The sequence below is a fragment of the Terrapene carolina genome, unplaced genomic scaffold (assembly GCF_002925995.2).
Source record: "Terrapene carolina triunguis isolate 2854851 unplaced genomic scaffold, T_m_triunguis-2.0 Scaffold67, whole genome shotgun sequence".
In the NCBI taxonomy this organism is placed as follows: domain Eukaryota; kingdom Metazoa; phylum Chordata; order Testudines; family Emydidae; genus Terrapene; species Terrapene triunguis.
Window position 1 is genome coordinate 44,208,336 of NW_020664418.1, and position 12,362 is coordinate 44,220,697.

At 40.9% G+C, this 12,362-nt stretch overlaps 1 protein-coding gene across 1 annotated transcript in view; it reads right to left on the bottom strand.

The window, feature by feature from the left end:
* The window catches only part of TTC23 (tetratricopeptide repeat domain 23), a 42,646-nt gene that overhangs the window by 18,022 nt on the left and 12,262 nt on the right, over nt 1–12,362 (bottom strand). The window contains 2 exon segments of the mRNA XM_029910753.1: nt 6,181–6,358; nt 10,459–10,582. Coding sequence (XP_029766613.1) covers nt 6,181–6,358; nt 10,459–10,582 — 302 coding nt within the window.

Here is a 12,362-nt window from a genome sequence, read left to right on the forward strand (position 1 = left end):
ACACGAAAAGGGAAAAATCTTGGTTCCGCTAAAGATGATTTTTACCCCTTTCCCCATTTCTGTGCTGTGTCCTTGTGGGCATAATGACACTAATGGCAAGAGGCTATAATGTTGCTGCAGCATTCTCTGACAGTAAAGCCCTGCCACTGCTGCTCATTGTCATAATCAGCAGTAAGCCAGCTCAACTGTGTCAGGCCATGCAGAAATACAAGGTATTTGCTTCCCTATCCTCCTCCCATCCACTCTTCACTGCAGGGAGCCTTCCGTAAGGTAATAAGAAACTCACAGGCAACTGCAATTCCTAGTCTAACTGGGGGAAATCAGGAGTCAAAAACAGTCTCTCAAGCGGACTTGAAAATGGAAGGACTATAGAAAAATCAAATTGAAAACTTACTGTGCTCAGTCCACATTCAGGAGAGAATGAAGGAGGAATTAAGCGATTTATGGGATATCTTGTGGGAAATGAACATGGCTCTCTCATCTCTGAAAGTGTGAGGACCAAACATGGATATCTGCAAAACTTCCATCAGGGTCCAATTTAAAGTGGATTGAAGTTTTTTAAATTGTATTTATTGAGTTTTGGGGACAAGCATAAAGAATAAAGCTATATAAAGCAAAACACAGAGAATCATAACACAGAGAAAAGCAACAATGGCTATATGATATAATCTCCACCCTGCAAGCCTGGATACACTGAACTACATATGATATCCCACCAAGTCAGCCTATGTATTTATAAATATTAAGGCAAATATACTGACTTCAAAAGGTAGCCATGCACATAACATCAGAGGGTAGTGATTTTAGAGAAGAAAGAGTTATCAAAAAGGATCAATGTAGCTGTGAGTGAGGGAAAGGAAGTGGAGAGAGAGGGCAGAAGAAAAGGGAAACCTGCAAGAGTTTCTAGAGTTTCCAAAACGCCCACTAAAATTACATGAAGCCACAAATAGCAGAGTGACAAAACACAAAACACAAGTCTCTGGTTTGCACTTGCAAATCAAGTGATGTGTTGCTGCCCAAAGGCAGAACATCAGCATACACTGGTCCTATAAGAAATTTTAGGAAACTTTACACTGTAGTTTAGGTGATAAAGCTTAAAGTAAGTATTGACATACGAATCTTTTTTTAATTGGTAAGTGACATTGGTACTTATGAAAGTGAGAAGACAACAGTATTGGCGTAAGCCAGGTGTAATATAGGGGGCACACTGCAACCTTTCACATATAGCTTTGCTTATGCGCCTCAGTCCTGACTTCCAAAAGCCCTGCTAGTCCATTCCTGGTTCTCTCTTGGGCAGAGGCAAAAAGATGCAAAACCAGGCCCTTAAATGGCAGTAATCTAACAGTCCGCACTGGACTAGGAGGAGGATTCAGGTATACTGGATACAATACCTGCTTGGAAAAAGATAAAATTTCCTTCCTCTACATTCCTGGGTACATATTCCTTATATGAAACTGGGAAGAAAAGGCAGGAAAATGGCACGAGAAAGACAGACGGCAAAAGAAAAATGAAATGTAGCTAGTGTGAACAACAGTTTAGGACTTTAACTACAAAGTAGAACAAATGAGCATTCCCACAGACCTTATCAAGATATAGGCTCTTGTAATATCTGTACATTAAACCTCAATTTAAGCCTGCTGATATCAATAAAATGCAAAATATTGCACAACTGAAAACAAGTGAATTCATCCAAGGAACACAAAGGAAGTTCCAATTGGGGAAAAATTACAACTACAGTGCAACTTTCCTTGGGCATTCCACCTTTAGGGTCCAATCTTGCAAACCCTTTTTCACATGAATACTCCCACTGATGTCAATGAGACATCGCTTGTGAGTAAGGGTGAGTAGGACTGGGCCATTAGAAAAGATTTTAAAAGACTCAAAAAGAGCCTATTACATTTCAATCAGCACCGTGCATATCTGGTACCAAAAAACTCTTCTTAAGCAATGTTGGGGTGACAAACAACTGACAAAAGACAAGTGATAATATTTTAATAAGCATTGATTATATAATTCCAGTATGTCCCTCAGCCCGCGCTGCTTCCAGCAGCTCCCATTGGCCTGGAGCAGCGAACTGCGGCCAGTGGGAGCTGCGATCGGCCGGACCTGCGGACGCGGCAGGTAAACAAACCGGCCCGGCCCGCCAGGGGCTTTCCCTACACAAGCGGCGTCCCAAGTTTGGGAAACACTGCTCTATGGTTAGTGGATATATTGTCCTTGCTGGTAATCTCTTAGCACCCTATCCAACTCCCATTGACATCCAACTTGTTGACTTGAAAGGGATTTGGATCAAGCCCTCAGACTGTACGGAAGTGTACGCAGAAGAGCTTCAGCCATAGCCACTTTGGAAAATGTTCAGGCTTGTGGAGAGAATTTAGTCTCTCAGATACACAGGTTTTCCCCTTAGGCCTTCGCTAGAATATTGACAATGGTGTTAGTGTGTGGTGTTAAAAAAACAGATTAGCAAACACAGCCTAACTAAAACCTAAGCGTAGACAGGGCTAGTTGTATTTTAACACATTAGCTGGTCAAAGTGACCCACAAGGAAGAGTCTACGCTTTAATTTGAACAATGTATTAAGTGTTAAAGTCTCCATGACCTTGTCTACACTAGACTTTTAGAATTTGTTAGCTGGCATGTTCTAACAATACATCTTTAACTCCTAGGATAGACTACTCAATTGCTTTCACTTCTTCCCTTCCTCTTGCATGTAAGTGATGTAGTCCATCCCAAGACAAGCTGAGTAAATGGTGCAGTGGGAGAGAAGGAATGCAGACAGCAGCAGAAATAAAGTCAGCTGTGAAATGATCTGAAAAATGCAATTTGCTACAGCATGGGGAGCACCGGGGATGTTTGCCAAGTATCATGGGCAAAGCACCAGGAATTTTTCTAGTGTAATGGTGATCCAGTACATTCCTGAATTTAGGCAGAATGGTTACTGTTTTCTATTCAACCTCATTAATGGAGATTTTCAGTTTCATAATTAAATCATAGGCCGCTGCAGGACACAGCATTTAATTTCAGAAAGGTGAACTACACAAAAATGAGGAGGTTAGTTAAACAGAAATTAAAGGGTACAGTGCCAAAAGTGAAATCCCTGCAAGCTACATGGAAACTTTTCAAAGACACCTTAATAGAGGCTCAACTTAAATGTATACCCCAAATTAAAAAACATAGTAAGAGAACCAAAAAAGTGCCATGGTGGCAAAACAACAAAATAAAAGAAGCAGTGAGAGGCAAAAAGGAATCCTTTAAAAAGTGGAAGTTTAAATCCTAGCGAGGAAAATAGAAAGGAACATAAACTCTGGCAAATGAAATGTAAAAATATAATTAGGAAGGCCAAAAAAGAATTTGAAGAACAGCTAGCCAAAGACTCAAAAAGTAATAGCCATTTTTTTTAAAGTACATCAGAAGCAGGAAGCCTGCTAAACAACCAGTGGAGCTACTGGACGATCGAGAAGGTAAAGGAGCACTCAAGGACGATAAGGCCATTGCAGAGAAACAAAATGAATTCTTTGCATCGATCTTCATGGCTGAGGATGAGGGAGATTCCCAAACCTGAGCCATTTTTTTTAGGTGACAAATCGGAGGAACTGTCCCGGATTGAGGTGTCATTTGAGTCACCAGGACCAGATGGTATTCACCCAAGAGTTCTGAAGGAACTCAATTGTGAAATTGCAGAACTACTAACTGTAGTCTGTAACCTAGCATTTAAATCATCTTCTGTACCAAATGACTGGAGAATAGCTAATGTGACGCTAATTTTTAAAAAGGGCTCCAGAGGTGATCCCGGCAATTACAGGCCGGTAAGCCTGACTTCAGTACCGGGCAATCTGGTTGAAACAATAGTAAAGAACAAAATTGTCAGACACATAGATGAACATAATTTGTTGGGGGAAGAGTCAACATGGTTTTTGTAAAGGGAAATCATGCCTCAGCAATCTACTAGAATCCTTTGAAGGGGTCAACAAGCATGTGGACAACGGAGATCCAGTGGATATAGTGTACTTAGATTTTCAGAAAGCCTGTGACAAGGTCCCTCACCAAAGACTCTTAAGCAATATAAGCTGTCATGAGATAAGAGCGAAGGTTCTCTCATGGATTGGTAACTGGTTAAAAGAGAGGAAACAAAAGATAGGAATAAATGGTCAGTTTTCAGAATGGAGAGAGGTAAATAGTGGTGTCCTCCAGGGGTCTGTACTGGGCCCAGTCCTATTTAACATATTCATAAATGATCTGGAAAAAGGGGTAAACGGTGAGGTGGCAAAATTTGCAGATGATACAAAACTGCTCAAGATAATGAAGTCCCAGGCAGACTGTGAAGAGCTACAAAAGGATCTCTCAAAACTGGGTGACTGGGCAACAAAATGGCAGATGAAATTCAATGTTGATAAATGCAAAGTAATGCACATTGGAAAATGTAATCCAAACTATACATATAAAATATATATTTAAGAGTAGGTTAGATAAATGTCTATCAGGGATGGTCTAGACAGTATTTGGTCCTGCCATGCGGGCAGGGGACTGGACTCGATGACCTCTCGAGGTCCCTTCCAGTCCTAGAATCCTAGAATCTATAAAAATAATGGGGTCTGAACTGGCTGTTACCACTCAAGAAAGAGATCTTGGAGTCATTGTGGATATTTCTCTGAAAACATCCACTCGTTGTGCAGTGGCAATCAAAAAAGCGAACAGAATGTTGGGAATCATCAAGAAAGGGATAGATAATAAGACAGAAAATATCATACTGCCTCTATATAAATCCATGGTACGCCCCACATATTGAATACTGCATGCAGATGTGGTCGCCCCATCTCAAAAAAGATATATTGGAATTGGAAAAGGTACAGAAAGGGGCAACAAAAATGATTAGGGGTATGGAATGGCTGCTATATGAGGGGAGATTAATAAAACTGGGACTTTTCAACTTGGAAAAGAGACGACTAAGGGGGAATATGACAGAGGTCAATAAAATCATGACTGGTGTGGAGAAAGTAAATAAGGAAGTGTTATTTACTCCTTCTCATAACACAAGAACTAGGGGGTCACCAAATGAAATTAATAGGCAGCAGGTTTAAAACAAAGAAAAGGAAATATTTTTTCACACAACACACAGTCAACCCGTGGAACTCTTTGCCAGAGGATGTTGTGAAGGCCAAGACTATAATAGGGTTAAAAAAGAACTAGATAAGTTCATGGAGGATAGGTCCATCAATGGCTAGTAGCCAGGATGGACAGGGATGGTGTCCCTACCCTCTGTTTGCCAGAAGCTGGGAATGGGCGACAGGGGATGGATCACTTGGTGATTACCTGTTCTGTTCATTCCCTCTGGGGCACCTGGCATTGGCCACTGTCGGAAGACAGAATACTGGGCTAGATGGACCTTTGGTCTGACCCAGTATGGCCATTCTTATGCTTCCATAAAACACTGCCTCAACAATGTATCTCAATTCAAACCCAAAGGGACCGTCTCTAGTAAGTAAAAAGCCTTTTCAGACTCCATATCTACTAGTGGCAAAGCTGCTCTGCCCAGACTACAGCAAGATGCTAATTATTGTCCTTGTGATGGTGGACTTTGTTTTAATAATACTTAGAAACATCTGTCCCGCTAGGAAATACACAACTGACTCATTTCACATATTCCACCAAACAGCCACTGGGTGCCACCTATACGTGTAAGTATCTAGCTCTTTACAAGTCTCTCAAGCTTTATCTTTCTTTGGGAAAAGTAACAAAACCAAAACCAAACCAGAGACCACCAACTGTGTTGATGGTTTCAGATGTTCTTAGTAGTAATATAGGTCCTGATCCTGCAGGGTGCTGAGTGTCTTTTTATAGGAGTTAAGGGCTCCGATTGCCATTTTCAAGGTGCTTAGAATTTTACAGGATTAGGCTCCGAGTTAGTGTTTGTAAGCATCCCGGGCAATTTTCAGTGTTCTCCAGCGTGGTTTAGATGCACAAATCCCATTATTATTAACAGGAGTTAGGTTTTTAATGCACTGCCTTGGCTGCTGACTGTGTACCACTTAATCCTTTAACGGGAAGTAATGTCTTGATATTTTGAAAAAATGCAGCAAAGACACATGTTTACAAATTGTGCATGAGCCTCATTACGGTGATGATTTGCTTATCTATTAACCATGACATTTAGCAAAAAGCCTTACTTGAAACTTTCTTTACCTTTACAAGATGCTGGATTGCTGTTGCATGATCCCCAAGAACCTGTGCTACTCCTGCCATTTTCTTGTGTACAGGAATACATTCCAGACTGGTTTCACCCTTACACTTCTCAATATAGCTCAGAGCTTTTTGATAGCAGAGAATAGCATCTTCTGATCTTTTCTGACACTGGTATAATCTGGAAAGTAAAAGCAGGTTTTCTTTTAAATTATATAGCTGTTAAAAGACTCATGTGCCAGGAAGATGCTGAATAGGATGCATTTTATGTAACACAGAAGTTACCTATGTCTTAAGAAATTTAATCTCATTGCCAACTTTTTATGCCAAAAACCCACAGTAGGGAAGAGTAATCTTGACACCAGAAAACAACAAGTGACTGTATATTTTCTTGTTGATTGCAAGTGACAAACATTTTCTGGGGTATCCAAGTACCTAAAGTCTTAGGATACAATTCCATTGCCAGGAGAGCAATTCCATATGTGGAGTGAGTGATGAACAGGCACTAGTTATCCACAACAGAGAGGAGAATTTTTGCCCCTAAGTTTTAGTCTTAAACTTCCTCTTCAATAAAACGCTAAGCAATGTGTTGCCTAAAAATCAATAAATGTTTAATCTGGAAAAATGGAGGTCTCTGATTTGCATCTTAGCTTCCCTTTCTTCAACCCGCATTGTACGCTGCAGTACGAAAGGAGAGAGTCTTACACAAATCATACTCTTAACATGTTTAGCAAACTGAAAGACAACACAACTGAAACTAATACCAGTAAATAACTTTGGGCCAGAATGTGGCTTTATCAGCCCATGCCATATTAAAAGGGTGTATAGAGGGAAAAATACCAGCAGCAGCGGCTGAAGCACATGGCATAGTACTTCCAGGGGCAATAGAGAAATGCAAAGAGATATTGCCATCCTCTTTAAATGGTTGCAGTGTGTGCTTCTCTCCAGTGTCAGCCATAGAATGCCAACCAGTGCTGAAGGTAGGCAGGGGCCATAGACATGCCTACACTTATCTTGTGATATCCAACCCTGCTAGTGGGAGTACAAGCATCCGGATTCTGGCTGCCACCTGCACAGGTGGATGAGTCAGGCACAGAAAGCCCATCCCCTCCTTGCACAAATGTGCAAGAAAAGCCAGGAACCTCTGTCTGAGGTCTGAATTAACTCTTTGTGAAAAGAAAATGTTTCTCACTATTCTAACTTATTTAAATCTTCTGGAAAATGCTTACCTAGTATAATATATTCACTAAATATAAAAGTTTTTTCCCCTAAGAAATGACTTCTCCACAAAGATCTATGGCTATAGATTTGAAACAAACAGAATTCATGGCAGATGGCTAATTAGCTGATTGAGCAAAGTGTCAAGCGAGTGAAAAAGAACTGTAAAATAATTCATAAATCTAGAGTGAGCCAGTGGATATCTAACTCCCTTTGATTTTTTCCCCTAGAATATTTTAGCCTCCAGAACTTGCCAACTTTCAGACTGCTTAAGCAAAGGAAAAAAGTACGCATTTTCAACTCTTCTTGTTTCCATAAAGCATCTGGGTCCTGCCAGGGGAGTAAAATACTGAATAAATAGCCCCTGTGTTTGCTGGGTAGATTGTTAAAGTCATAGAAGAAGAATAGAAAAAGCCAAATGCCAAGATGAGATCATGTTGGTAGTTCAATGTCCTGCCTGAAAACTATGAAGCAGAGGGGAAACTTGCATATGCTGAACAAATGAAAATGGGTCTTAAACAAAGATCAGAAGGAACCATAGCTGTGCCAATATTTTATTATTATTATTTGTGTGGCAGTAGCATCTAGAGCCCCCAGTGAAGAATTCCACTGCAGGGAGGTTCCATTCCACGTGTATGTAACAAAAAGAGGGCCTTTTAAAGACAGTGTTCTCTGTTTCTCTTGTGTTTGTGGCTCCAAATAATAAGGTTACCCCAAACTTGAAATGCTAGAAAGCAAATCCAGGTCCTTCTTTGATGACCACAGAGGGCTTCCTGCAAGCAGATCTGGAGCCAGATGAACTGATCATGTGTGGATCTTTTGTTGCTCTTGGAGTTAGGAGTGTGTGCATGTGTGCATGCGTATTTTAAGACCACAGTCATTGGGCTGAAACAGCCTCTTCAGGGCAGCTCTGCAGCATGAGATAGGGGAAGGATTCCTTCCTGCCTTCCACCTACCTACCCAAGCCAGATTCTCAGATTCGGTGCTAAACTGAGGACCCTGGCCCTAAATTATGACCTCTCAACACTTACTCATGAGAGTAGATCTTAACTACTGAGTGGTCCTATTGATTTCAGGGTGGACTAATCAGGATTACTTGCATAATTAAGGGTTTGCAGGATCTGGCCCTTACATTATAAATGTCATTATCACTGCACTAGTAAACTAGCTAGTAATCTTCTAGAGTTGATGGCCAAATGGGACACTTTTGGTCATGGTAACAAATGTACAGGGTAAAGAAATACATTTCAGGCATCAAATATTAAATGTGTGATCATAAAAAATGTAACACTTATTTAGATCCAAATTATGATCCCACTGAAGTCAATGGGAATGTTGCCATTGACTTAAATGGGACAAGGATGTAGCCCTGAATGAATTAAAAAAATATATTCCTATTATGACAAAATAAATAGGAAAGAAAAACATATTTTGAATTAGCTTTTTTCTTGTGTTGTCCAGAGAGATCCTCAGAAATTCATTGAGGAAACACTAGTTTATTTAATCTGCCAAATCAAGTCCATGGAAATTGTAGCAGATGTAAAAGCCTGGTCCAGGGGTCGGCAACCTTTGGCACGTGACCCGTCAGGATAAGCACCCTGGCGGGCCAGGCCGGTTTGTTTACCTGCCGCATCCGCAGGTTCGGCTGATTGCGGCTCCCACTGGCCGCAGTTCGCCGCTCCAGGCCAATGAGGGCGACGGCAAGTGGTGCGGGCCGAGGGATGTGCTGGCTGCCACTTCCCGTCGCCCCCATTGGCCTGGAAAGGCGAACCGCAGCCAGTGGGAGCCGTGATCGGCTGAACCTGTGGACGCGGCAGGTAAACAAACCGGCCCAGCCTGCCAGGGGGCTTACCCTGGCGGGCTGCGTGCCAAAGGTTGCCGATCCCTGCTCTAAATTATGCTGGCTGGAATGGACCCTAGCTTGGCTGCCGAAGGGATTGCCAGAGTTCATCACGCTCCGGCTGAGTCTCCTTCTCTCTCCAATCATGTTCCCAGTGCACCCAGGAATGCCCCCCAACTCCAGGGGGAAGGGAGTGGGTAGTGTCGAGCTGGCTATTCCAGTTCTATGTCACCCAGGATTTCCCTACAACCAGGGAATTCCCAGTTGCCCTACTAGGCATGAACTCTGCACTGTCACAGTGATGAAAACAGGAAGGAGTCAGGAACTTAAAAGAATGAGATATTCTTAGCAGACATTTGTGCAAGATATCAGCATCTTGAGCACCTCCTTAGAAACTGCTCAGCCCAATTTCATTATCACTTCTTCTTTCATCAGTTTTTGCTCAAACTTTGGCTGCTTAACTTTCTACAGACCCACTGCTCAGGAATTCTCTTAAATTACTTAATGTATCTCAACTCAAAGTTCCATTCATTTTTTTGCTCTTTAACCCCTTTAGTGCTGCTAGAAAATCTGTGTTTTAACAGCAACAGAAGCTTCCTACAGAGAGTTCATTAAAAAAGATGGAGTAGAGTTTTAGGCTGTACCTGGTGTGTTATTCAATAATGAAGCAGATAGGTAAAGCAATCACTTGGAATAAATGCTGGAATACAATTATAACCACTAGATGACTTCACCATAATGGGCTAAATCTTGCAAGCCCTTTACACACAGATCTCTCATTGGGCTCTGGGACAGAAGTCCACTATAACCTAAATTCACTATAAGCAGGTTCCACTACATGCCTACATAACTCAAAGAGCTATGTACACACCACACTTGTTTCCTTCACTATTTATATGCACAAGGTATGAAAAACAGCTCACCACCTGTCTCACTTCTGTCATAACGTAATCAGGCCCTGACATTAACACTGTCCTGATACGAACGGCAGAATAAAAAAAAGTTCAGTCTTATACAACCAAGATCTTAGCTGGAATAATTTTCACTGAAAATACACACTTGTAACTAGGTAGATGAAAATATGCAGATTCAGCTATGTGTTATTTAAAAAGAAAAAAGAAACATTTACACTCACACTTCACTCTCCAGAGTATTATAGTCAACTCTGGGATGAACTATGGCACCCAGAGAACGATTTAGCCAAGGGTGCTGGGCAAACTTACAAAAAGTGCATAGGATCTTTAATGTCCATATAGAGAAGACAGGGCTTCAGTTTTAATGTCTCATGCAAAATACACACAAAAGTGCCTGGGATCAATTTATCTCCTTCAAAAGAAGATTGAAGGGCTAAGATGCAAGAAAAAGAAAAGTCAAGAGAAAATGTGATTTCCAAATAATGCAGAAATGGAACAGAGATGCATAGCAGTGAATAAAAGCACTAAATAAGTTGGATGACCTGAAACAGAAACAGCCTGAGGTGAATGTGAGTGACATTTTTAGACCTCTGCTGTCATATAAATAAGAAGTTTTGCTTTGACTGATCCAATGCACAGTCAAAAGTGCTTAGATAGTCCTCTAAAACTACTAGTATTGACCCTCTTCTGTAGATAAAACTCAAAGCAACTGTAGTGAAGAGAAAAGGGTGGCAGATCTTGGCCCAGGCAGAATGAAGAATAGAACTGGAGACAACCATTGTACAACCTCAATGACAGCAGAGAGCAGCAGTAAAAATATTACTAAGGTCATGTAAAAATAGACCAAAGAATGTGTCATGCCACTTGCAGCTTGAAACTAACAAACATCTACATGTGGTATAAATCTGCTGCGTAACTTGTACTATTTCTTGAGTTAAAAGTGAGGGGAAAAGCTGTTGATAAAATTCTGAGCTGAGCACAAATGATCTTAGTTCAGGGAAACCTGTCACGTTTAAGGAGTTTTATAACCTAAAATCTAAAAAGAAAGCAAAAAAAAAAAGTTATTTAATAAATGCACGACAGGTAGCAAACAGCAGCAACTGGACTAGATAAGGAATGATGCTGGTTTATGTGAAATGAGTTTGGTAGCTTTAATTGAGTTCCTAGCCAACCAGTGTCCACATAGTAAAAATCCCAGTCTCAGTTGTTTACATTCTTCACCCTCTCTAAAGAGAGGCTCACAACTGGATAAGTCATGGAGACTGACCTATTCTCTCACCCTTAAGAGATAGTCCCTTTTTGAGATACTCTGGCTGGAGCAGTGGGGAAGGGGTGGGAGGAGAGGAAGCTTGTTCTGCCTTTTCTGTACTTGCTCTGTGTATTAACAGTGGAATTTGGTCTCTAGGGATGTGAATCAGGCATCAGTCCTTGCACACTTATTATTAGTAATATCATTGGGAACTTCAGTGAGCAAAGAGTACAGTTCAGGTTAAAAATCCACTATAGTATGTCATCTGCTAGGATTGTTCCCTTTGGACTACTAGTAGCTTCTACCACTTCCCCAGTCTATTCCATGGCCTAATTAATCTCACTTTCAGGAAGTTTCCCTCAAATCATCAGCTCAGCACAAATCTGAGGTGGACATTCTGTTTTAAAAGCTACTCTTTTGAGCCAATGTTTTACCAAAACAAAAGGGCAAAACATGTCATTTTAATTCAAACTAGAGCATTTCAGATCTCTCATTAGAACATGGAATTGAGACAAATCAAAGTGAAAGGGAGTCAATTAAAGTTTAATATATTTGAGGTAATTAAATAAAAGAAGAATTTAAGCATAAAGGCAGACGTCACATAATCATTAACCACTGGAATACGGCCACTAGGCATGCAAGGGCTCCATCTGCCTTACAATTCTGGGTACTGTTTGGGAGGCAACAGCTGATTTAGCAAAGGCTTAGGATTCAATGTAAACAGCATTGAAACCAATAGCTGTAACTTTGTTATGCTCAGCTAAGCAGGTTCTGCTGCACCAACATTATTTGCTAATGAGATAAGCTGGACATTGGGAAACAACAAATAAGATGACCTATTCTCTTCAGTTACATGAATCCTTTTCTGCACCAGCAAAAACACAAATACTTTAGGGAAGTTCTCCTCTTGTAGCCCATAAGGCCATTTTGCTAGCTTGCTATATTGCATAATGTGTTTTCTTCA